The 25,988-nt window shown below is 35.1% G+C and overlaps 7 protein-coding genes across 8 annotated transcripts; 3 read left to right on the top strand and 4 right to left on the bottom strand.

The window, feature by feature from the left end:
- Positions 1-2,390: 2,390 nt before the first annotated feature.
- On the bottom strand, positions 2,391-3,351 carry LOC108857463 (ethylene-responsive transcription factor 7). Its single transcript, XM_018631452.2, has one exon. It carries the CDS (start codon positions 3,249-3,251, stop codon positions 2,640-2,642), a length of 612 nt encoding a protein of 203 aa, XP_018486954.2. The 5' UTR covers positions 3,252-3,351; the 3' UTR covers positions 2,391-2,639.
- A 464-nt stretch (positions 3,352-3,815) lies between these two features.
- On the bottom strand, positions 3,816-5,620 carry LOC130512893 (uncharacterized). 2 transcript variants are annotated; one of them, XR_008946512.1, is made up of 3 exons: positions 4,955-5,620; positions 4,067-4,891; positions 3,816-3,960 (listed from the first exon to the last, which is right to left on the bottom strand). XR_008946512.1 is itself a non-coding variant. In XM_057011357.1 (2 exons), the coding sequence occupies exons 1-2, from the start codon at positions 5,555-5,557 to the stop codon at positions 4,583-4,585; spliced, it is 912 nt and encodes a 303-aa protein (XP_056867337.1). In that variant the 5' UTR covers positions 5,558-5,620; the 3' UTR covers positions 3,816-4,582. The 2 variants fall into 2 exon arrangements, 1 of the variants encoding a protein (XP_056867337.1); XM_057011357.1 differs by having other exon boundaries at positions 3,816-4,891.
- Positions 5,621-5,991: 371 nt separating this feature from the next.
- Positions 5,992-7,349, bottom strand: LOC130494995 (uncharacterized protein At2g29880-like). The gene is made up of 3 exons (XM_056985882.1): positions 7,188-7,349; positions 6,681-7,036; positions 5,992-6,591 (listed from the first exon to the last, which is right to left on the bottom strand). The coding sequence occupies exons 2-3, from the start codon at positions 7,017-7,019 to the stop codon at positions 5,992-5,994; spliced, it is 939 nt and encodes a 312-aa protein (XP_056841862.1). The 5' UTR covers positions 7,020-7,036; positions 7,188-7,349.
- Positions 7,350-10,226: 2,877 nt separating this feature from the next.
- LOC130512723 (uncharacterized) lies at positions 10,227-13,337 on the top strand. Its single transcript, XM_057010991.1, has 6 exons — positions 10,227-10,357; positions 10,456-10,690; positions 12,149-12,318; positions 12,412-12,694; positions 12,791-12,963; positions 13,057-13,337. The coding sequence occupies exons 1-6, from the start codon at positions 10,234-10,236 to the stop codon at positions 13,215-13,217; spliced, it is 1,146 nt and encodes a 381-aa protein (XP_056866971.1). The 5' UTR covers positions 10,227-10,233; the 3' UTR covers positions 13,218-13,337.
- A 6,018-nt stretch (positions 13,338-19,355) lies between these two features.
- Positions 19,356-21,374, top strand: LOC108861051 (uncharacterized). Its single transcript, XM_018634881.2, has 6 exons — positions 19,356-19,479; positions 19,589-19,823; positions 20,072-20,241; positions 20,337-20,619; positions 20,712-20,890; positions 20,980-21,374. Exons 1-6 carry the CDS (start codon positions 19,356-19,358, stop codon positions 21,138-21,140), a joined length of 1,152 nt encoding a protein of 383 aa, XP_018490383.1. The 3' UTR covers positions 21,141-21,374.
- Position 21,375: 1 nt separating this feature from the next.
- Positions 21,376-22,890, bottom strand: LOC108857387 (reactive Intermediate Deaminase A, chloroplastic). Its single transcript, XM_018631370.1, has 6 exons — positions 22,637-22,890; positions 22,436-22,551; positions 22,174-22,218; positions 21,950-22,023; positions 21,825-21,874; positions 21,376-21,693 (listed from the first exon to the last, which is right to left on the bottom strand). The coding sequence occupies exons 1-6, from the start codon at positions 22,797-22,799 to the stop codon at positions 21,599-21,601; spliced, it is 543 nt and encodes a 180-aa protein (XP_018486872.1). The 5' UTR covers positions 22,800-22,890; the 3' UTR covers positions 21,376-21,598.
- Positions 22,891-24,045: 1,155 nt separating this feature from the next.
- Positions 24,046-25,986, top strand: LOC130494994 (calcium-dependent protein kinase 9-like; the record flags this gene model as incomplete). Its single annotated transcript, XM_056985881.1, has 5 exons — positions 24,046-24,213; positions 24,382-25,282; positions 25,454-25,597; positions 25,712-25,864; positions 25,964-25,986. Coding segments are annotated over exons 2-5 (1,041 nt in total), but the record flags the coding sequence as incomplete, so codon positions are not given.
- Between the last annotated feature and the right edge of the window lie 2 nt (positions 25,987-25,988).

Raw genomic sequence — 25,988 nt, 5'->3', positions numbered from 1 at the left:
TTTGACAACCAACCATATACAGATACAACTAAACAGTTGTAATAAACCAATTACTATCATTGTTACCTTTGAGATGATGTATCTGTATTTTTGTATAACCTTGTGTTGTTTTGGAGCTGCGTGTTTCTTTTTTTTTTTTGGTAATCAATTACAACGGGGTATTATGTTGTAAAATGGTTAACGATATTTACTTCTTTCAATAAAACCAAAAAATGTAGATGCGTTTTTTTTAATGATCCCGATCATCCCGGTCGTAAAAAACCCAACTCATTCCGGAGACTATGGACAAGAGCGGTTGCTTATTCTCGCCCGAGCAGATCGAACCCAAAGAACCGAATTTCCATATAACCATTGAGTTAACACTGCGTTGATAAATGAAGATACGTGTTTTTTTTATGATATCGCAACCATTTATTATTTTATTTTAATTTAAAAACTATTTACACGTTTCTGTTAACAAATTATGAAAATTACTTATATTAACAAGTTTGTAGTTAATAGTTCTCTTTTTATAAGGATTCACGTTAAATAATTATATTTACGCTATATTAAACTATTATGAATATTCATGTCTGGTAATTTTTAAAATTATATATTTTTAACGATCTGTATAATTAATAGTAAATTACATTTTCTGCGACTCCAAATTCATACATTTTACTGTAGAAGCATCATATTTTTAATCAAACTACCGAACTAAATAAAATCTACTATGTGTTTTCATAAAATAAAAAGAAATGTAAGATCTGTGTTCATGGTAAAATCTTAATTTGAAAATCACGGGATATTGGTGATACTTTTCCCTCGAAAGTAGGAAGCAAGTCTCTCGATCGATCGAAAAAAAAAAAAAAAAAAAGTCTTCGATCGAGCTTTTTAATTATTATATAAAAGTGAAAACATTAGTGTAGGAAATGAAAAAAAAAGATGGTAGGAGATGATTTTTAACCGGTTTTAGTAGATTATTACTGACAACGAATTACGTCTTATTTATAGACAATTAACTTGTTATTTGTTATTATTTCTAACAAAACAGATGTAACCATCTTAAAACAAGTGTCCACATTTCTTAGTTTTCAATTAATTCAATGTCTAATGGATTATAATTTTTTTTAAATACGTGGCTATGAAAAAGTATTAGAAAAAATAGAAGGGTTGCAGAGCATACAAGATGATAGTGAACAAACAGGCTGTAAGACATTGACATGTGATCGTAAAATTTATGCCGTAGATTATGCAACTCACCGTACCTACGCACCACGTGTGTTATCAATCAGTGACTAATTACCATTAGATTAATTCGATATTGTTAACAAATAAACAAAATATTAATTTGATTTTCCTCTTCCAGTGCGTAGGCCTCTGATCTTCATTTTTATGTGGTAGTTTGCTTTTTTTTTTGTCTCAACTTATATTAGCCAAGAATTTGTTCATACAAGGGTTTATCCATCTCCACAACAAAGTTTAACCAAAATGGTACAATAGAATACAACCTCGGGACATAATTCGAAAATGAAATAGTCTCTATAGCTACTCTATCCGCTGCCTTGTTTGCTCCCCTTTATTAATAAACCACCACATACTCTGGTACTGTCAGCAGGATTTGATGAGTGTGCTGAATGATCGGCCTCAAAACAGGCCAAATTTCCTCTTCTCCATTGATCATTTTCACCAATACCTGCGAATCAGATTCAACAATTACCTTTCGGTATTGAAAAGCTGCCATTGAGCTGACAGCCCACCTGATTGCTTCAGCTTTGCTTCTACAGCTGATCCCAGAATTGGTAATGCTCTCGCTCCTAACCAGATAACCTTTCCCTCCGCATTTCTACTAATCCAGCCAATTCCTCCTCTTCCTCACTCAAGATAACGTTACCGAGGAATGGAATGCGTACCACCATATCTTGTATGCGCTCATCACTAAGAAGCAAGGCGTGGCCAAGTAGGAGAGTATCTTAAGCGATCTCTGCATACCAAAGAGTTGAGAAATTACAGAACACAACTATACACACGTGTATGTGCTAATTCATATAACAAAAGCAAAACACACTGTAATACTTGTGCAGCAAGTATAGGAAGACGGTTTTCAAGATTCATACTAGTTAATTGTTTACACCACCATTTTAAGATTTATCAGATTCTGAAGATTTATACAGAAAACAACAGATTCAAACTTTTTAGAACAATAACAGGATAATGCCCGTATAAAACATCATCTTCGCCCTCCAAAATATAAAAGTAAAACCTATTACACATCAAAATATAAAATTTATTAGTAAAATTCATTTTTAAAATATTTATGGTCTGGTAAATCTCAAGACCGGTTTTGAAACCAATTAAGAATGTGAAATTCGAAAACTTGAATCATAAACGCAGCTTCAAACTCCAAACTATAAACACATCAGAGGGATACTCTATAAAATCTAAAAATCTTAGATTTGAATCATTTAGAATATAATCAGCTATAGAAACGTTACATGTAACAAAGCGGTTTGATCCTTATAAGAAACAGACAACTGAATCTGAAACACAGATCTGGCTCTTACAGTAACAGATCTTAACACAATCTCTATCTATCTATCTATCTATCTCACTCGTTTATATATCGTCATCATCTTCATTGTCATTATGAAACCACCGTGTCAAAGACGAAGATCGGTGCAGTGGAGATCGTATGCGCCTGCGAATAAGTCAACTCCATCCAACGGCGGAAAATTAAGATCAAACTCAAACGGCTGTTTCCTCCGCGAAGACGACGACGCTATGTCGTCTCCGTCGTCATCAACCACCGACGACGACGAATCGCAGCCGCTGCGGCAATCCTCCGTAGCCACCGGGGGAATCCGCGGATACCTCTTCGCCACGGATCTCGATCCGCCACACGATTTAACGGTGCTGCTCATGATGCTACTCGCGGGCCGACTGATTATCACCTCCTCCTCCTCCTCCTCTACGCCGTGTAACCGGTGGTCCATAAACGGATCGATCCGGTTCTGATTCCGATGATTGAGAGGAGAAGAGTCGATATGGAAGTTGGTCTTGGCCTTGGGACCACGGAGGTTACGAGCGGCAGCGTCGTAGGCGCGTGCGGCTTCCTCGGCGGAGTCGAAAGTGCCGAGCCAGACTCTGGATTTTTTCAAGGGATCGCGGATCTCGGCGGCGAAACGGCCCCAAGGTCTCTTCCTAACGCCTCTGTACCTCACGGATCCGGGAAGGGCGGGTGGGACGACGGAGGAGCCTCTCCCTTTCCTCATCGTGGAAGAAAGGTGGAACAACCAGAAGTAATGTGGTTGAGAAGAGATCTGTATGTGTCTGAAGTTGATGGATAGACGAGGAAGGAAGATGGAGGAACTCTTCAGCATAAAGCCATTTAATTATTTTTATTTTATTTATTTTATTTTATTTATTTCAGAATTACTCAAATAATTTGATTTTATAATTATTTTCTGGTTGGACCAGCTTTTTTTTTAATTTATGGCGTATTATTTTCCAAACTCCGATTCTATTTTCCTTTAACTTTTAGGGGGCTTATTGGAGTTGGAGTTTAAGAAGATTTTGAGGATTTTAAAATTTAGTGGAATTAGAGAGTTTTGTTAAATTCAAGGTTTTGATAGAGATTTAAAAGGGGGTTTTGGTAGAATTTGGTAGGATTTGGTAAGATTTTTTTTAAATATTTTAATAATAATTTTAATGGCTAAACTACAAATAAAACGTCTGTTTGTTAGATTTATATTACATACATATATAATAGAGACTTACCAATAATACTACTATATGATATAAAGAAACAAATGCATGTAATGAGACATTAGTAAATATGATGAAAAATTTGAAACGTTCTTTTAATAAAATGAAGAATTCAAACAAAAGTTCATTTCTTATTTTTCTAAAAATCCAAAATAAAATTTTACAAACTATTTCGCTTCGAACTTAGCTTCATTGTGAGTGTCTTCCTAATAAATCCTGCCAATAATGCAATAAATCATCTCACACATATCAACCAAGTAACCATTGTAATTTATCAATGTCATTGTCAACCATAAATATTTATATAAAGAAAGATTTATACCTTACTTTATGCGCATATCACCGTTGAGATCCACTAATAATAGCAGCATTCCACATATTTGAAGCAATTGTTTCTCTCCATTCATTAGCAAGTTCTCTTTGTTGTTCTTGTGTGCCAGGAAATTGAGAACCACTAGTATTTGGTTGGGTAGCACTTTGTTCATCAGAAATCTCTTCCGGAGGAAATTCATCTGAACGGCAATTCTGGCGGAGATAGTTATGCAATGCAGCACATGCAAGTACTAATTCTGCTTGTGTCTTATATGGAAAAGAAGGTGCAGATTTAAATATCAGAAATCTTGATTTGAAAATACCAAAGATCCTTTCGATGACGTTTCTTAAACAAGCATGGCGGTGGTTGAACATTTCTTCTTTATTTCTGGGATCACTATCTCCTCCCGTAAATTCCTTGAGATGATATCGTGTACTTCGAAATGGAGTTAGGAAATTTTTCCGGTTGGCATATCCACAGTCAGCCAGATAAAATTTTCCTGAAATATTATAAAGTACAGTATAATTAGAAAGATACAAGACTGTAAATAAAATAATGTATCTTAAGCATACATAACATCTTTTCGTATGGAATAAGGTATGTACCTTCGGGGACTTCAAATTTATTGTTACTTCTCGTTAAAGCATCACTTAAAACTTTTGCATCATGAGCTGAACCTTCCCAACCAGTAAGGACATATATGAATTGCAAATCGAAATTGCATGCAGCTAAAACATTCTGAGATAAGATTCCTTTTCTGTTTCGATAACTAGCAGCTTCATTTCCTACTACCATAGCAGGAATATGTGTTCCATCAATAGCTCCAATACAATCCTAAAAATATAAATACAATTACTAACCGATAAAAATAAACAAAAAGTTACAAGTTTTACATACCTTAAAGTATGGATAAAATCTTGTGCTTTCTCTTATATTTGAAGGCACACCATTCCCTGGTTTAGACATCAAACTTGGACCAATGCTGTTTATCGCCCTTAAGATTTTATTAAAGCTCTGACTTATTGCGAAACTTGATCTCTTGAACACATCTCGAGGAAGAATATATCTCGTGCTCTGGCCAACAATGAGCAAAAATGTGGCAAGCATTTCTTCAACGGAAATCCATCTTGTATCTCTTAAAGATGTTTTTTCTCGGATAAGAATGCACAAATCCAAAAAAACATCTGGATACATACGATATAAACCTCGAAAATGTTCTGGATCTTCAGTTAAAACATTTTGTATATATTCATTTCCAAGTCTTGTGGTTGGCTTCTTAATGGGACGTTGAATTTGTGAAACTAGACAATGTGCTAGAAAGCAAACTCTCACATTGATAGTTGACATCAACTGAAGTATATCCACGTCTGATTGAGATCTCTTTTTCCTTTTTCTACATTTTCTTAACTGTAGTTCTTCATTCTCGTTAACTGCTTGATCCATGACAGAAGAATCTGAAAATTGAAACAGAATAGCATTTCTTTTAGATAATATCACCATGACTGATTGTTTTAAAACTTGTATAAGAACTCTGAGATGTGAAGTGCTGAAAATAAAATTTGAACGAGCTAATATATACACACCTACTTTGTATAAAAACTACAGAAGTCTCAAGTTTTGATTTCTATCAGTGGCTCACTATGGTTGCATAGTAAATCGGGCTGTGTTTGATTAGTAATTGTGTTATGTAGAAAAAGAACGTTACCAATTGTGGTGTGGAACGTCTCTGGACGTAGAAAGTGATCAAAGAAATTATAACCTACAAGAAAATAAAAAGTCCATAAGAAACTGTATTTTATTATTCGAAAGCAACTACAAGAGGAAGTACCAAACAAGAAATAAACTAAAAACCCTCATGGAAAAGCATAAAAACTATTAAGAAAACTAAACTGATAAAACTACCGAAAGCACTTTTAATTCTTCCACCACAAATTTCATGGCTTAGGAACAGAACGTTTAATCCATCTAAAACGTTCCTCCCTAGTCATACTCATGAATCCAGATTTCATACCAAGCTTGTGAACTAAATTCATTGCATCAAAACGTTCATTTTCTTCTAAATCAGGAATTTCTTTAATTTCATCCCATACGTTATTAACGTTTTCCTCAGCTTCTTTCTCTTCGGCTTCCTTTTGCCATCTTTGTTGAATCATACGGACAATCTGATTGGTAGTTCCAGTGACAGCACTTATTTCATCTGAAATCTTCTCCACGTTATATACGTCAGTTCTAGCTCTCTTTCTTATCGGGATTTTTTCGACCGCAATCGAACGTCTCAAAGATGGAGCCCGTTCTACACCATCATCGTCATCACCACCAGCAGCATCATCATTCTCATCATCATCCATCCTTTGAGGAATATATGCCTCTTGATATTCCCATTGATTATCTTCTGCCATAGAAGTACGAGCATCTGTGGTATCACCTAACCCCACTGTATTATTTCCCTTTGCAATATTTTTTCCATAGATCTTCTCCAGGTCTTCAAAATCTTCAAACGTGTCTGTGCGTAAATATTTATCTTTCTTGTGCCCCTGTTACGAATAAAAAATGTTATTATCATACAAAACAAAAATATTTACATAAGCAAATCATGCAACATAACTTTTAACAAATTATCTACCTGCAAGTAATCATTCCATACTTCATCTGGAGCAGTAAATCTCTTCGTGTCCTTGTCCCAACCAAATCCTGAACTAAAACGAAGAAGATCTACAAAACTCTTGTGTCTTTTCTTCAGAATCTTTGTTTTGTTTTTGTATTGGGAAAAAGTTTTTGTAGATCCACAGATTCTGTTCAACTCTGGTAGTATTCTTTGTTCCACGGTAAGTTTATTGAATTTACCGCTGGCATCAGTCCAATTCTTATTAACTCCATCAACCAACAAGCGCAACAATGTTTTGGTTTCTTCGGGCGGCCAAGAAATATATTGATTTTTAATTTTTCCTTCTTGATCTCCCATTTTAGTGCAGGAGATAGCTACCCAAATTGTTAAAAGAAACATAAAACATTATAGAAAACCTAGAAGAACAACGCAACTGTATAATTCAACAAGTAAAACTTTTCACAAAACCACTCATGTTAATGTAGAAAAAGAAACATAAACAATAATAAAGATAAAAACTCTAACCTTTCTTTTTCCAAAGAAGCTGCTGCACGTCTCCACTTCTATTGTTCAGGTATGATTCTTGGCTTTGATACACATCTATATATATGTGAAAATATTTGTGAAAATATTTGTAACTAACTAATGAAAAGATAAACTCAAACAATCCTTATCAAAGAAAAAATATCATATCTATATATTTCAATGATTATCAATATCAAAGCTAACATATAATCAAGAAAATAAAATGGACAAGTGGAAATATATTTTTCTAGAAAGATATTTTTCTAAATAAGTGAACAGATCTTTAAGAAAATGTCGACGGTAACATTAGTTGTTGTTGTGGCTTTGACTTTGGGAACTTTTGGTTTGTTTCAGTAACCAAATAGAGAGGATCTTCGAGGTCTGTTGAATTCTCAGAGTCTCAGCACATTTCATTCAGGGACACAATAGTTTACTAATGAAATCATTTTTAGACTTATACACATATTTCCCAGAGCTGATGAAAGCATCCACAAGGATGATTCATGCTCGACGCCAACGCCAACCACAATCAAAAACACAATGTTGTGTATGGGAGTACAATGTGGCCTAACTATTCTCAGATGGTATAACACCACTTAGTCCATTGCTAGACAGGTCTAAACCATACATATAATCGATTATTCCTCTACTACACTCAGATTCTTCTGATTGGCTGCAAACTGGATTTCTGAAAGGAGGGTTGAGAAGGTGACAGCCTGACAGGTCAGATCGTTGTGATCTGGAAGAGTTATTGTCCCACTCGAGAACTGGCTCTAGAACATCAACGGAGTCAATGCTGCTTGTTGTCCTGCTGCTCCAGCTGCAGGCATCCGCAGAGTCAGATGTTGTTTCTCTAGCATTATCAGAAGGATGATGATGTATAGGATGAACCGGCTTGGACAGGAAAAACCGCTTGCGGCTAGGTTCAGAGTCACCAATATCACCTGGTAGATGATTAGGAACTTGATCTGCAGTGATTAATGAGAAGGTCAAGCAAGAAAGGTCGGGACTATGAAGAAGAACGTTAGCGTTAGAGGAAGTGGAAGATCCATAGAAGCTAACACCATCGGTGGTTAAGCCACGGAGAATTGACTCTCTTCCCATCTCATTTATTTTTTCTGTCGTAAAAATGAAACAATTGTTTTAAAAAGAAATTCCATCTCTGTAGATGGTATTTGATTCTACTGATTTTGAAGAGTAAATGATAGTTTTTAATATCCAAAATACCTTTTGATGAATCTCATTTATGAAATCCATTTTTTTCCAATAAGGGGTGATTTACTAGGATTTCTATAAATGATATATCCAATAAGGGGTGATTTAATAGGATTTTTATAAATACTTTGTCCAATAAGGGAGGATTTGACAAAATCCTAAAATTTTATAAAATCCCAAGTTCAATAAGCCCCCCTTAGACTTTTATTCGTTTATCGAATTATAACAATTTAAATTTTTTTTTTTTCAAAAAAAAAAACAATTTAAATTTTTTAATTTAAAGACAAAACTTGAAAGACTTTAAAAGAGTTCACAAGAGATATGTCTGCGAAATGCGAAGACATTAAAGCAAAAGAGAGTAAGCACTTGCTCTCTGTCCTGACTCTGACCATAATCCGCGCGTATACAAAACTTCTGTCTTTGTTATTAATCTCCTTCAGACCAAATAAGTAATGACTAAAACACCCTTCACTATTTTAATTTATTTTTTGAATTAATAATATTCCCGGAATTATTAAGTGAGGTATTCTCCTTCCTTCGAGACGACCCCCTACACGAAAACGAGACGTGCTTATCGTTATCAACTCATCATCATCTCCTCTCCGTGTGAAAATTAAATGCTTTCGAGGAAATGCATCAATGCAGAAAACTCTGAGTCGTTGTTCTTATAAACTAAATTACCCCTAAACAAGAGCACGCTTTAAACAAACAAAAAAATTCAAACTTGCTCGCCTTTATTAATTAAAAGCTGGAGTGATCTAACTCAAATAAAAGTACAGAGAGTCAAGGTACGGGGAGATTTTGTTAACTCACTGCCCCTTTAGCAGCATATGAAAATTCTCTACCGTTCTCAGTAGTTAAAGACTTCCCCTCCCAACCATTTCATGGCAGATTCAAACGAGTGCCTTGTACGAGTAGATGGCTCGTAAAAGAGTGTATCCGTTAGATTTCACTTTGAGAAGAGCTCTTCTCTATCAAACTGTTGCCCTTCACTCACATCACTGAGCTGAAACCTTCTTCGCAACAGAAAACGATCCAAGGTGTCATCGCTACGCAAGTCTCAAACTTCGTCTCAATATATAATAAACACCTTGAGAAATTTTTAAACCATATACGGAATGCTTTACAGAAACTAATCGAAACCGGAGAAAGAAAATCCACCGGTCTAGTCTAACCCAGTCTATATATAATCCAAGCCGGCAATTATAAAAACAAGAACATGAACTAATCCAACTACAACGTCCACTGCGGATGGGAAGAAAGAAACTTAAATCATTAGTCAATAGTTTCGTTATTATAATTCTTTATAGCGATTAGAACATAGAGAAAATTACGCTTAAAAGTCCATTTTAATCCTGTGCAATGCGATTGCATGCACATTTTCTCAATGATATATATACACATTGCATGCACATTTTCTCAATGATATACACGCGTATGCATGGATCAGAAAATGTATTTTACGTGTGTTTTAATTCTGAGCATGCTGGCATAACTTTTTATTGAGTTACTAGATACAACCGAAATATCATTTTTTGTAGAAAGAGCATTTTAGTAGAAAACAGTAAACTATCATATGCTCTCTCTTTTTCATGCATGCGCGTGTGTATAGACACAAAAGTACATGCAATTTTCTGCTTTAAAAATATGATTTTATTATACTCGGATTCGTGCACAAAAACGTTATTTAAATAAGAAACAATAGTCTGAAGAAATAATTTCATAAATTATAGCATTGACAGAGGCACCTATATATCCCTCCTATGTACTATATAAGTCTCACACCAGTCTTTGTACTCGACACTTTCATTCATATATATAATTTCAAAAGATGAAGAGTCACTATACAAACACCATTTATGTTGTTTATCTCTTATTTTGTCTCTTGATCGGATCGGCCTCTGCACAATCCCTCATACGACAATCCACTGATGACCGAAACACACCTCGACAACGTATGCATGCAATATCTTCTGCTCTGAGATTCGAAACCATATTCAAGAAACCCATGTATTTCCTTTTACTCAAATGCTATGTTTTTGTCTCGAAACAGAGGAGAATGTAGCAAAGGCAGACTCAATCCTGGGAGAAGCGCATTACTTGGATAAAGGTGACCTAGAGATCTCCTCACGTGATTATAAAGTCTCACCTTCAAACCAAGTGACGGGTATGAGAAGTCGTCCTCCAATGTCTTACTCTCTCAAAATGGAGTCTTTCAACACTCTCCTTCAGTCAACAAACACAGAGAGATACGAATCTCGTCCTTTTTCGGTTGGTGGATACAATTGGTATGTTGGTATTTAGTGTCTCTTATACATATCATTGTTTTCATTAACTGTTTAATAATAAAATCATTAAAATACAAGTTATAATAAAAAAATATTACAAACATTTTCCAACTTAATAAAGATAACTAAACATTTTTAGAAAAAGCATTTTCAATATGTTTTCAAAGATATGTCATATTATTAAATTATTATATATTATTTGATAATGGAGGCGATTGGTTAAACTGTAGTTGTAGAAATTTTACTGTATAATTTAGTCTGTAAAATGTTTTGATGTAGTTGTATCTAATGTAGATGTAGAAATTAAACAAAGAAAAAAAAATATTCTCACAGCACTATTTTTTTGCTTTAAAAAATAAGGCTCATACAATCTATTTTTTAAGTTTTTGTTTTAGCTTTAAAAATTAGATAAAGTATGATTGGTAAATTATATGGTTGTAATTAAAATCGAACCAATCACCCAATATAGTAGAACATATTACAATTAATACTTTTACTATTATAAAAAAATTCGGTTTATTTCATGAAATCCATTATATTTTGTAAGAATATGAGACGTTCAACATATGTTGGCTATAAAATATACTAATTATATTTTATTGAGAATCTTCAGTCTGCATATTTTGGCAAAACAAAAATTTTAAGAAATGTACACTGCAAATACATTTTAAAAATAATTTTGTAACTATGCTCAACATAATTTAAATAAATCTAAACTACTCTAAATAGATCAATATAATTATCGATGTCTAAATGAATAAAAATATTAATATCTTAAAATTAAACAGGTTTGAAATTTAAATGGATTGGTCAAAAATGTAATGTATTTAAATAAGGTGCATATATTAGCATCCTTAACAAAGTGTTTAATACGTTTTTTGATGTAAAATATCCTGCACTGTTCAAAAGTGCGGAGCAAAATTTAGTTATACCTTTAAATTAAATATTTGTTTAATATTTTAGTGAATATCTTTTAAAAATAATAGATAATAGTTTATAAAAATTATGATGAGAAAACTATTAATTGTTTTAAAAAAAATTATTTATGTTATATTTTAAGTTTTGTATAAAAGAACATATATTTTAAAATTTTGAAATCCTTAATTATTAAGATACGAAGATATATTATGGGTGATAGCACCATTTGTCTTCCCACTCTAAACTTACACTGTTTCGAAGATCGAATCTTAAATACTCAATTTGTTGCAAAAAATATGTTCTTACATATTTTCAATATATATATTTTAATAAAGTAATAATGGTAAACCGTATACATCAAATAAATAAATTATTTTTATTAAATTTTGATTAGTATAAGTTACTGGAAATAGCTATTTACAAAAATTAATATATTTATGATTAAAACTAATATATTTTTAATATGTGTGAAAACTAAATGTACATAATTTTGAAACGGATAAAATATTTAAAAAACTTTTGATGGATCTTGTTATACAGGTCACTTATTGTGTATCCCAAGGGGAACATACAGGATAGTGCTTCAGGGTTCATTTCGCTTTATGTAGCCATAGACAACTCGACTTTCGTTGCTGCACATGAAGAGGTTTTCGCAGATCTCAGGTTTTACGTATTCAAAAAGACCGAGAGGAAGTACTTCACCATCAAAGGTTCTTTCTAATTTTCCATTCTATCAAAAAACATGCAGTGTGTATATACTAGTGACATCTATCTATCTACGTTATAAACCGCACTGACCCCAGATACAAATATATGGCGATACAATATTTTCAAAACGATGTGGGGATTCCCTCGGGTCCTACCTCATGCTACTTTCACAAACCCGAGCAACGGATACCTCTTCGATGGAGATCACTGCGAGTTTGGTGTGGATGTGACTATTCATACTCCCTTTCAAAGATCAGAACTTTTCACTGTCGCTAGGAATTTCCCTAACCCGAGGTACACCTGGACTATTCAGAAGTTCTCCACGCTGCTCGGAGATGTTTACTTCTCTGACGTGTTCTCCATCGGAGGAAGAAGTTGGTAAGTCCAACATTAGTTGAAGATTAATGCTCTTTTGCTTTAGTTAGAATATAATATAGTGGTGGTAGCGTAACAAATATTCCATATGATGATCAGGAATATACAAGTGAATCCAAGTGGCCAAACGGGAGAAGGAAGAGCCTTGTCGATGTTTCTTCTCCTTAATGCGAACGAGAAAATCAGACCCTATGAGAAGATTTATGTTCGAGCCAAGCTTAGAGTCCTTAACAAAGGTGCCTCGCCCAAGGGGAGAACCATCGAAAAGTCACGTAAGCAGATGATATAAATCAGTACTTTATACTATATATATGGACACATCCCTTGTGACTAATGACTGGTTTCTTGTCAACTTTTTTTCGCAGTCGATAATTGGTTCACTGGTCCGGGATTAGGTTGGGGATACCGTGAGTTTATCTCTCTAGCTGATCTCAGGGATCCAGAGAGCGGTTATCTCGTGAATGATAAGTTGACTGTTCAAGTCGAAATGGAAGCAATTTCTTCAACCAGGTACTTCCCTAGTTAGATTTCTCTAACCAAGGAACTTGTAGCTCTATGTAATTTGCTTTCTTATCAACCACTTAATAATAAGAAATGTATGTGTGTGCGTAACAAATTAATGCGTTCTGTATGTCTCCAACCATCATATCTATCTTCTTTTTTTCTTTTGCAAGCACCGATGACGCCTACTGCGGCTCCAAATCGCAGCTCAAAATATGGTTATATGTTCATAAAAAAAAATCTGGTTATATAATCTTGTCCTTCTAGAGTTAATTGGAAACGAAACCGACTATATAGTTCACATGTTCGTTACAAGAAGGGCAAAATGTAAATACAAGTTACTGATTAGTGAATCGATTCCGTGAAAGATCAATAATGCGGGTTAGTTGTAGATTATTTTGACTTAATTAATTCGAACACATGACAAAAATACAAAATAAAATAAAAATAACAATTAGAACAATTATTTATTTATATTTGCGATGCTTCCATTCGAAAACGGCTACGAAAGCTTTTGTCATGCTTTGTTTTTTGAGAAAATTTACCCAACTCTTTTTTTTGGTAAAATATATATCATTTTCTGAATTTTTCAAATGTTGCGAACAACTTATTAAGAAACAAAAAAAAACAACTCAAACTCAAGAGAACAACAAAAAGAGAACAAGAGAACAGAAAGAAGAGAAAGGAACGAAAGGCAGAGCAAGCTCTTCAAGGCGGTTCGATAGATGGAGAAATAGAACTGCAGGGTTGACGGGCCTGGTGGGGGCCTTGGTGGCAGTGAGAGGAGGCGATCACGAGCAGTCTTGTTTCCATGCTTATTCCTTTGACCATAACACTGTCATTGTCACACATTCATAAATACAAATGGTACAATGCTCTTTTCGTTTATTGGAAACCATTAAACACTGAAATCAGCTTTTCTTTTTTGTAACTTGGGCTATGAAATCAGCTTTTCTATACAACATTTTTGGTTCAGAAGAAAGTACTGATTACTGAATGCTTAATAAGTTAAGGGAGTAGAAGATGAACATAAATGGAAGAGGGAGGGAAGTGATCGTACTTGATAGGTGGTTTTGTAGCTTAGGGCTTTTTTTATTTAAATTCAATTTTGATTTGAATTACATGATTTTGATTATTTGTTGGTTGAAAAGATTTTGGTTTAAATAAATTTATATCAGTGGTATGTAATTACTTTCAAAATTAATTGATTTAATCTGATTTGCAAGAATTATTCTGATTAAGTGGAATTTGAAAAAAAAAACTGTGACCAAAGAATAAACAAAATCTGTTAAATCATAAATGAATTTGTGACTGATGTTTAAATAAATCTGTCAAATTGTAACTAAATCTATGGTCAAACAATTAGATTAAGTAAATTTGTGGTTAAAGAAAAATAAATCGGTCAAAAATTAACTAAATCTAAATCTGTGGCCAAAACAGAAATAAATCTATCAAACCCTATACATCTGTTCAAATTAAGTAAGTTTGTGGCCAAAGAAATCTGTGAAATTTAAAATCTGTGGTCAAACGTGACAAATTGGTTATAACAAATCTGTGGAAATTTTATAAAATATATAAATTTTGAAATAAATATGTCGTTGTAAAAGAGTAGATTTAAGTCTGTGACTACATAATATGTGGACAAAATAAGTCTCACAGTGACAAAATCATTAATATTCCGAAAGTTCAGTAATGATAACAAAAGAAATAGAAGTACACTGGGTATAGAAAATATACTAGTAATTAAAGTTAAACAAGTAATTAATTGATAAAAAGGTTAAACTAGTTTTTCTCTTGTCATTTTACTAAATGTTTAGGTCGATCATGAATATTTTTCTTCCTTGGAACAAAATACCATTTCATAAATATTTTAAACACTATCTTAAATATTTATGACTCCCTTCATAAATTAAAGCCTTTTTGAATATTTAAAGCCATTTCTTTCGGAGAGTTTATCTCACTCTCTAGTCACAAAGATTCATCAAAGGTTTTTGTGAATTATGTGTTGATGGTTCAAGTCGAAAAGGAAGCAATTTTTCAACAGAAGTACTTTCCTAGTTGGGTGTCTCATGACTCTAACCAAGGGATTTGCAGGTCCATATTTGCATTACTATCAACCACTTAGTAATATGATTCTTACCACACATGGTCTAATGGTAGGTGAGTTCTGTTGAATTAAGTGATCCAGGTTAAAAACAAGTCACTAAATATGTGTGATCATGCGATGTAAGTACATGTTTTCAAAAGATAATCGGTTGGATCTCGGTCCGTCGAACATCCTTGGTTATTCAAAAAATAAAAAATAAATTGATTTTATGTTTAATGAAATGTTTATTTCTATCTAGTTAAAGTATATGATTTTAGGTTTTAAAAAAATAAGACTTCTACATAAGTCTTCTTAAGAAATCTACCAAAAAATATTCATTAAAAAACTTTTTCATAAGTCTTCTAGTAGCAGATTTTTGAAGAAAAAATATATCCATTTTTAACCTAATTAGATTTTTTTTTATATAAATTTTTTTACACATTTTCTTTTTTTTTTCTCAAATGATTGTAAAAATGTAATGTTTCCAACTCCAAAACTATATAAGATTTATCTAATCTCTTTGAAATATTTGAAAATATTACTTATATCAATTTGTCATCTTTTTGTCTAATGTCTTTCTCACTTTATGTTTTTGTAGGTTTTCATTCCATGATATTCATCTTCACTATTAAAATGGTAGATCTATTAATTCTAGATATGTATTTGTATTTTTGTTTGTTAAATTCGAATAAAACTATAGATTCAAATTAAAATGATTGTTTTGTTTGATATAAATTTTTGTTTGCTATAAAAATCAGTATAGGGACTCCTTATTATAACTGTTTTTCAACTTTATTATACTCTCCTCGCTTCATAATATATAAAGTTTTTGAAGATTTGTGCTGTTTTAAAATATAAAACATTTTAACATATCTATACATTTTTAATTTTATAAGAAAAAGTCCAACTAATTATATCTACTATCTTTTTAATGATTGCTTGAATTGTTTTAATTTATAGTTTTAATAGTTTTTTAACAGAAAAGTATTTTAATATTTTTGGTTTTATCTATAACATTATATATTATGAAATAGAGAGAGTAATTGTTATGGCGATTTAAACATTGAGAAAACTCCGGTAAAAAGTTACATTTTAGTTTTGTGCATGCGATTGCACATTTGCATGTATATTTTGTCAATAATATACACGCGTTTGCAGTAATCAGCAAAGAATATTATAGATCCACGCGTATGCATGGATCAGCAACTGTATTTTACGTGTGTTTTAACTGTGTGCATGCTGGCATATATTTTTATTGAATAAATAAATGTATTAATTGTATCTATTGAATAAATAGATACAATTGAAAAATCGCATTTTTTGTAGAAAACAGTATATTATCATATGCTCTCTTTTTCATGCATGCCTCCGTGTGTATATAGACACAAAAATTTATGCAGTTTTTTTTTTTTTTTTTTTTGACAACAATGAATTACGCTAACGTGATTCCACCGATTCAGAAAGCCAAACCGGAGGGATCGAACCGACATATAACATAGCTGATGGTGAACTCCTTGCCCCATGAGCAAGCTTGTCCGCCATTGTATTTTGTGCCCTTGGAATATGTCGGATCTTGAAATTAGGGAAGAAAGTCTTACTTTGGCGAAATTCCTCCATATGCGTAGTGAATGCTGGCCATTCTTCGGGTGACGACACCATCTTCACCAATTGAGAACAATCCGTTGCAAAAACTACATCTGAGAACTGCAGGGTCTTCATGCACTCCATTGCCCAAATCAGCGCTTCACACTCTGCGTGTAAAGGAGATAGGCTACGTCGGAGATTCATTGCCCCCATCATCTTGTCCTCTGAATCTATCTTTCGGCAATACCACCCCTGTCTAGTAAATACATCTTGTTCCTTCCAATATCCATCGACAAAACATACCCTGGTTGATCCCAAAGTTTGCCAATCGGTGGGAGACTGGACATTTCCATGAGGTTCCGGTATCAATAATTGTGCCTCTGTCCATAGTGTTTCCTCGAGTTCCGCTATCCGCAGTATCTCCTGGGGATTCCCATTTCTATTTGTGTAGATCTTACTATTTCTGTTCTTCCAAATATACCACATAATCCAAGGAAAATAGTTTGAATCCACTTCTTTCGGTAGCCTCCAAAATAAATAATCCAAACTTGTAAAAACTGATGTCGAGGGAAAAACTCCCGGGGAAGACGGAATCCTTGATAAGGCCCATGTTTGTAGAGCTGGTGGGCATTCAAAGAGAACATGATGCACAGTTTCTTCCTCAGCTCCACAAATGTTACATCTAAGATCACAATCAATACCACGTGTCTTTAAATTTTTGTACACTGGTAATGTTCCAGATAGAATTTGCCAGATGAAATGCCGCAATTTTGGCGAGCAATTCAGTTTCCAAGTGAAAGCCAACAAAGGTTTTATATTTGGTCCAAAAGGTATTGTCCTTGCCTCCGTATCCGGGTATAAGGTCTCCGTTCGAAATCCTGATTTCACCGAATATTTCCCAGATTCTGTAAACGCCCAGCCATATGTATCCGGCCTTTGGTTACGGCTAAGAGCCATACCTCTAATGATCTTAACATCGTCCGGATGTATGTATGCATTAAGCAGGTTTACATTCCAAGACTTATCGATTGGATTGATGAGATCCGCCACCGTTAAGGATGGATTTAGAAATTGAACAAGATTTTTTTGATGTGCTGATCTCGGGCGAGGAGCTGGGATCCAGGGATCATTCCAAACAGAAATTGATTGCCCGGTTCCAACTCTTTTGATTAGCCCTTTTTTAACCAGAGATCTAGCTGAACAGATACTTCTCCACCCATAAGATGAAGAATAAGATCTGTGTTCATCCAATGGATGAGAGTTTCGGAAATACCTTCCTTTAAACACCTTTGAAAATAAAAAATCTGGTTTCTCTATCAGTCGCCATAGTTGTTTTGCCAATAAAGCCGTATTGAAAACTTGTAGATCTCTAAAGCTTAAGCCTCCCTCTTCTTTATGTGTGCACATCTTGTCCCATGAGAACCAATGTATACCTTTTTTGTTACCGCTGCCCCCCACCAGAAATGTGCTGTGGTACTGGTGATTTTTTTTGTGATCCCTTTTGGGAGTCTGAAACAGGACATAACATGTGTTTGCATAGCCGAAGATACTGAATTAATTAAGACCTCTTTACCACCTCTTGTAAGGAACCGAACTGTCCAACTATTAACCTTCTTATTGACGTTTTCATTTAAAAAGCCAAAAACCTGAATTTTTGATCCGCCGAGACTCTCGGGGATGCCCAGATAATTCCCCATACCACCTAAAGTGGAGATGCCTAACAACTCATGAATAACCGTTCTGACCTCTGTTGTAACCTTATGACCAAACTGGATTGATGATTTCAAAAAATTAATTTGTTGACCTGATGCCCTCTCGTATTCTTTAAGTAACTTGAGAATTACTCCACATTCCTGCGTTGTTGCCTTACAAAAGAATAAACTATCGTCCGCAAAAAGTAAATGAGAAATTGCCGGGCTTGCCCGGGCTACCTTTAAACCTGTTAACCTCTTTTCCCTCTCTTCCTTTTTGATGTTCGCAATAAGAGCTTCAGTACATAAAATAAATAAGTACGGTGATAAAGGATCCCCTTGTCGTAACCCTCGTTCTGGGATTATATGCCCCTTAGGCTGTCCATTCAGTAAGACCTTATAACTGACCGAGGAAATACATTGCATCATTAACGTAACCCAATCTGCCGAAAATCCCATTTTTAATAGAATCTGTTGGAGGAAGTTCCACTCAACTCGATCATATGCCTTACTCATATCCGTTTTTATGCAGTTTTCTGATTTAAAAAATTACTATCTTATACTCTCTAATTCGTGCCTAAAAGAAAGTTAATTATTTGAACAAAAAAAAGTTAATTAAAAAGAGAAAAAACGAAACAATATGTATGATGTAGTAATTCCATAAATATATTAGCATTGACAGAGGCACCTAGCCTTCCCTCCTAGCAACTATGTAAGTCTCTCTTAGTAAAAAAAAAAACTATTTAAGTCCCACATCAGTCTTTGTACTCTACACTTCCATTCATATATACAATCTCAAAAGATGAAGAGTCACTACACAAACACCATAAATGGTGTTTGTCTCTTATTTTGTCTTTTGATCACCTCTTCCTCTGCACAACCCCTCATACGACAACCCACTGATGACCGGACCACAATTCTACAGCGTATGCATGCAATATCTTATGCTCTTAGTTTCGAACCCATATTCAAGAAATCCTTTAACGTCTTGTTCTATTTTACTCAAATGCTCTGGTTTTTTTTTTCTTGAAACAGAGGAGAATGGAGCACAACCAAACTCAATCCTGGGAGAAGCGCATTACTTAAATGAAGATGATCTAGAGATCTCTTCACGTGATTATAAAGTCTCACCTTCAAACTTAGTGACGGGTATGAGAGATCGTCCTCCGATGTCTTACTCTCTTAGAATGGAGTCTTTCAACACACTTCTTCAGTCAAACTTCACAGAAAGATACGAATCTCGTCCTTTTCCCGTTGGTGGATACAACTGGTATGTTGGTATTCTGATATTATTTCTTCTGAATATAGAACCCGCTCTAATCATAGACAAGTGAAATATCAGTCAATAGTTTTAAAACAAAAATTGTTTAGAACAAAAGAAAATTATTAAAATACTTATTAAATTAGTATTTTCTTTAATCCCCAAAAATCTCGTGTCTCCTAATCTTTTTTTTTTTCTCGTGTCTCCTAATCGAATATTACATATTAAAAAACTTTCGATGGATATTGTTTATACAGGTCACTTATTGTGTATCCCAACGGGAACAGGCAGGATGGTGGTTCAGGGTTCATTTCGCTTTACTTAGCCATAGACAACTCCACTCTCGTTGCTGCAGATCAAGAGGTTTTCGTAGATCTCACGTTTTACGTATTCAAAAGGACCGAGAGGAATTTCTACACCATCCAAGGTTTCTTTCTAAATTTTCCATTTTATCAAGAAACATGCAATGTGTATATACTAATACTATAGTAGTGACATCTATCTATCTATGTTTTAATCCAGATACTGATGTATGGCAATACAATATTTTCAAAACGATGTGGGGATTCCCTCGGGTCCTCCCTCTTGATATCTTCAGAAACCCGAGCAACGGATACCTCTTCGATGGAGATAACTGCGAGTTTGGTGTTGATGTGACTGTTCACTCTCCCTTTCAAAGTTCAGAACTTTTCACTGTCGCTAGGAATTTCCCTAACCCGAAGTTCACATGGACTATTCAGAGGTTCTCCACGCTGGTAGGAGATACGCACAACTCTAATACGTTCTCAGTCGGAGGAAGGAATTGGTGAGTCCAACACTATTTCAAGAGTAAAGCTCTTTTGATTTTAGTTAGCGTATAGTGGTAGAGTAGTAACAGATATTCCATATGTTGAACAGGAATATACAAATATTTCCACGTGGCCGTGCAACGGCAGCGGGAAGAGCCATGTCCATGTTTCTTATCCTTAATGAGAACGAGAAAGTTAGACCCAATGAGAAGATTTATGTTCGAGCAAGGCTTAGAGTTATTAACCAAAAGATCTTCTCGTTATTGTGGACAACCATCGAAAGGCCAAGTAAGCACATGATCCCTTCATCGGTACTATAAATTAATCCTCGATGACTAATGAATGTCTCCTTGTCAATTTTTTTTCTTTTTTTGCAGTCGATCATTGGTTCACTACTCCGGGACTAGGTTGGGGATACGATGAGTTTATCTCTCTAGATGATCTAAGAGATTTTTGGAAAGGTTATGTGATGGGTGATGTGTTGATAGTTGAAGTCGAAATGGAGGCAGTTTCTTCAACTAAGTATTTTCCTAGTTAGATTTCTCTAACCAGGGAACTTAAGTTGTTGCTCTATGTTTGTTTTTTATTATCAACCAACAATAATAAGAAATGTATGTGTTTGTGTTTCAAATAATTGAGTTTTGTATATCAAAACATCATCTCTCTTCTAATTAAGAACTGCATTCTCAAGATGGAGTCTTTCAACACTCTCCTTAAGTCAAACTACGCAGAGAGATACGAGTCTCGCCCTTTTTGCAGTTGGTGGATTCAACTTACCAAACACTATCTTTGTTCAGCATAGCTAGGCATTCAAGGTTTCTTAAAAAAAACATTGTACTTAATATATATCAAGTCAAAACTTCAAAATGACGGTCAAATAGAAGACTACATCGCTTATTCTTGATTTAGGGATATGATAAGATAAGCCCCCCCCAAAACCATGGTTTATTGTCTTATTTGTTTTGACATCTTTCCCCACCTCTTCATAGCGTGTTTCTAGAGTGTTGCAATACATTCGATCTCGATCTTGGCGTTCAGAGGCAAAGCCGCGACTTGATATGTTGATCGTGCTGGAGAAGGAGCTGGGAAGTCTGCACCAGACCAAAAAAAAAGGTTCAAAGTATTTAACACCACATTTAAAAAAAAAAAACAATACATAGACGGTAATTATGCATTTTAGAACCAAAAGTAGGAACAGTAATGAAGTTATAAAAGAGCTCACATTTGGCGTATATCTCGTTCACTTTCTTGAAGTCACCCAAGTCAGCAAGCCTGTGACAGAAACCAAAAAAACCCCAAAGATATTAGATTCAAAAACTCAAATGGATAAATGATTCTAAAACGTACATGATCGTTGTCTTCACCACGGAGGAGTAATCAGAACCACTGGCTTTCAGTATCTCCCCCATGTTCTTGAGCACCTTCGTTATTCCAATAGAAAAAACAATAACAGAAGCAATGAGACAAAATCAGTAGAGAAAGACAAGAGTAACTCAACGGAAGTGGAAACTGCTGTAAGCGAAGCTAATCTTTATAGAGACAACAATGAGACAGTTGGAAAGCTAGTTCACCTGCTCTGTCTGATCCTCAACGCTGTCTGAAGCAAACTTTCCAGTCTATATATACACAAAAAAAAGTTGCAATCTTAGTAGAACCCAGAGATAAGAAGAGGAAGAAGAAACAATGTGGTGAGTGTTAAAAACTTCATTTATATATATGATAAGGAAAAAAAAAGAGACGAAAAAGTTGCAATCTTAGTAGAACCCATAGAAGAGGAAGAAGAAACAATATGATGATTTAGAAAAACTTCAAATATATATGATAAGGAGGGACCTCAGGTATAAGTCCAAGAACACCAGAGAGGAAAACTAAATTATTAGCTTTGATAGCCTGAGAGTATGGTCCCAAAGCAGCTGGTGCTTTCTCTGTTGCCACTACTTCCTTCTTACCTAAAAGAACCCACAACAAGACTAATAAGCAGATGCATCGGCCAGGCCATTTTATGATTAGTAGGATGATAGAGTGAATGGTTACCAGAAGCAGCGGCCGAGATAGTGAGTGAAGCGAAAGGAATAGATTTAGAAGACATTGTTGACACACCAGCGTTGGCAACCAAAGGGCAACGAGAGAAGAACCCAAGTGGTGCGGAGAAGTGGAGCTTTGGAGAGGTTATCGACTTGAAGAGTGACAAAGTCATTTCTCTATTTACGGCGCAGGTTTACACAAAAGCAAAAGAAGACCAAACAGTCTTTGAGAGAGAGTAAGGTAGGTACGCAGATGATTCTCGTGTCTCGTTCTCTCCTCCTTTATCATACCCTTTTCACATTTCCAAATTTGCCCTTATTTTGGTCCGTATATTACTGCGGAAACAAAGTGTTTTTTTTTTCTGAAGTTTTAAAGTTGTAGAGCTTGGACACAGTGGGCTATGAAGCCCATACTAATCCCAATAACGTTTTATTTGATAACTACTTTGTTTTGTACATTAATCGTTTTGCCTAGGAAACCACTTACTATGGTCACGCCTCTCTAGCTTTTTATTAGTGTGTCATCAAACTAGTGTACCAATTATCTTTCTATCAAAAATATATCACTTTCTAATTACAACCATATGATTTCGTTTTAGACTCTAGGTTTTATGCAGAGTGACAATAACCTTAGACAAAGGTTGATCACACACATGTAGCATCAGTCCATAGAGTTGGACCGTGGTGATGACTCCGGCTACCAACTCGCCTTTAATACATCCGATGTCTGTGGTGTGACCTTCCATGCCTCATACAATGGCGGCTACTACAATACTAGCTACATCAAAAAGTACTAGTGACAATTTGTGGTCTTATAAAATTGTTATACATAAGAATGTGGATGGATTAAAGCCATGTGATATGTTAAGCAATACATTACTAAAAAGAAAGTGTCTTTTGTAAGAATAGGTAGGTAGTCCACAGATGAGATAACTTAATTCAATTAAGGTAGGTATGAATGCAGCATAGTGACAGCATTTTTAGGAAAAGGGAAAGTATAATTCAAAAGGTTTCTAAAACTGTTTATTTTTGGAAAATGCATGTATCTGAGATAATTTAAATATGATAAAACCAACAAAAGAAAAACTTATAGACACCCAAGTCAAAAGATGTACACACTACAATACTGTACAAGTATAAAAACAACCAGAGCTTCAAAACGCGTACGTGTTCTTAGAAGCAAAAGTGTCAAACATAAAATTCGGTTATTCTTTTTTTGTCATCTGCACGATATTTTTTCAGACAAGAAGAAAAACATTCATAATCTCTGTCTTATCTGGCCAGTGGTGGAATAATTCGGAGTAATAATGGGAAAATGATGACAAATTAAACTAATAAAAAAAAGACTACTGAAGAAAGCGTTTGACTCCGTGTTGATGTAATAGACTCTTTTACTTTTCAACATCTATCTTTCCCAGAAAAAGCCGCCCTCTCTCCTCTTCCTATAATATGAACCCACCACTACCACCACCACTTGTTCTCCATTCATGCTTCTCATGATTTATTCTGCAACTTTTTCAACTCTCTAATTTTTAAATAATCATCAAATCCATCTGGCAAACATTATTTCTTGCTTCATGAACTAAGGTAATATTTATCTGAAAGCGTTGCTGAAGTGATGCTTCCACGTCTTGATATTATTATATAACGTCCCAACTAATTATTTAAAACGAATCTGACTTTTTCTTAAAATTTCTCTCTTGTTCCTTCCTTCTTTGATCATCTGCAAACATATTCACTTCTATCATCCAAAAGCTGCGATCATTTTCTCTCTCTGGGTCTTCAGAATTCGAGCTAACTTAGCTAAAGGCGTGATCTTTCTTCTCCGGGTCGTCAGAATCTGAGCTAAAGTTGCCATCTTTATTCTCTGGGTCGTCGTCATTTGAGCCAACTTAGTCAAAGTTGCGATCTTTCTTCTCTGGGTTGTCGGAAATCATGGGGAACTGTTTTGCAAAGAACAATGGATTGGTGAAGGCTCAGCAAAACGGGCAGACCAGATCAGTTGAAGTGGATCAGACCCACCAAGATCCACCGTCGTATACTCCACAGCCTAGAAGCCAGACGCCGGAGAAACCCCCTTCCGGGACGAATCAACCGCCGCCGTGGAGAATGGCGGCACCAGCACCAAGCCCCAAAGCGGCAAGGAGCAGTTCTATCCTAGAGAACGCTTACGAGGACGTGAAGCTGTTCTACACATTGGGGAAAGAGCTAGGACGAGGGCAGTTCGGGGTGACGTATCTCTGCACGGAGAACTCGACGGGGAAGAAGTACGCTTGCAAGTCCATCTCGAAGAAGAAGCTGGTGACGAAAGCTGATAAGGATGATATGAGGAGAGAGATTCAGATCATGCAGCATTTGAGTGGGCAGCCTAACATTGTGGAGTTTAAAGGAGCGTATGAGGATGAGAAGGCTGTGAATCTGGTCATGGAGCTTTGCGCTGGTGGCGAGTTGTTTGATAGGATCATTGCTAAAGGGCATTACAGTGAGAGAGCAGCTGCTTCTGTGTGTAGACAGATTGTGAGTGTTGTCAAGATTTGTCATTTCATGGGTGTGTTGCATAGAGACTTGAAGCCTGAGAATTTCTTGCTTTCTAGCAAAGATGACAAGGCTTTGATCAAGGCTACTGATTTTGGCTTGTCTGTCTTCATTGAAGAGGGTAAAAATATAAACAAATATGTTTCTCCTTTCCCTAGCATTGGTGGACTTGAGTTATATTGTTTTTGTGTCTTGTGTTTCTTGGTTTGTAATTGCATTAAGATGAACTCTCTGGTAAAGTTTGATGTTGCTTAGTATTCATCATTTGATTGTTTCTTCTTCTTCTTTACAGGAAAAGTATATAGAGACATTGTTGGGAGTGCATACTATGTTGCTCCTGAAGTCTTGCGACGTAGATACGGGAAAGAAGTTGATATATGGAGTGCTGGAATCATATTATACATTCTACTTAGTGGTGTGCCCCCGTTTTGGGCTGGTAACACATTCTATCTCTTGTGCCATTACATTTTCATTCATATGTTTATATAACAGCTGATATATAATATAAATATGGTTGTTGTTTGTTCATCTTTCTATCATGGATATGTAGAGACCGAGAAAGGGATATTTGATGCTATATTGGAAGGCCATATCGACTTTGAAAGCCAGCCTTGGCCATCAATCTCCAACAGTGCTAAAGATCTTGTGCGTAAAATGCTGACTGCTGATCCAAAAAGGAGGATCTCTGCTGCTGATGTTCTTGGTAAGTAGTAGTATCCCTGTCAAGGATGGAATCTTGAACTTGTTTTACATTATCTGTTCATTCTTGATCCTGAGACTTGGTTTGATTGTTTTTGTGCAGAGCATCCATGGCTTAGAGAAGGAGA

Source organism: Raphanus sativus, chromosome 5 (assembly GCF_000801105.2).
Source record: "Raphanus sativus cultivar WK10039 chromosome 5, ASM80110v3, whole genome shotgun sequence".
Taxonomy (NCBI): domain Eukaryota; kingdom Viridiplantae; phylum Streptophyta; class Magnoliopsida; order Brassicales; family Brassicaceae; genus Raphanus; species Raphanus sativus.
This window is presented reverse-complemented; position numbering and strand designations above follow the sequence as displayed.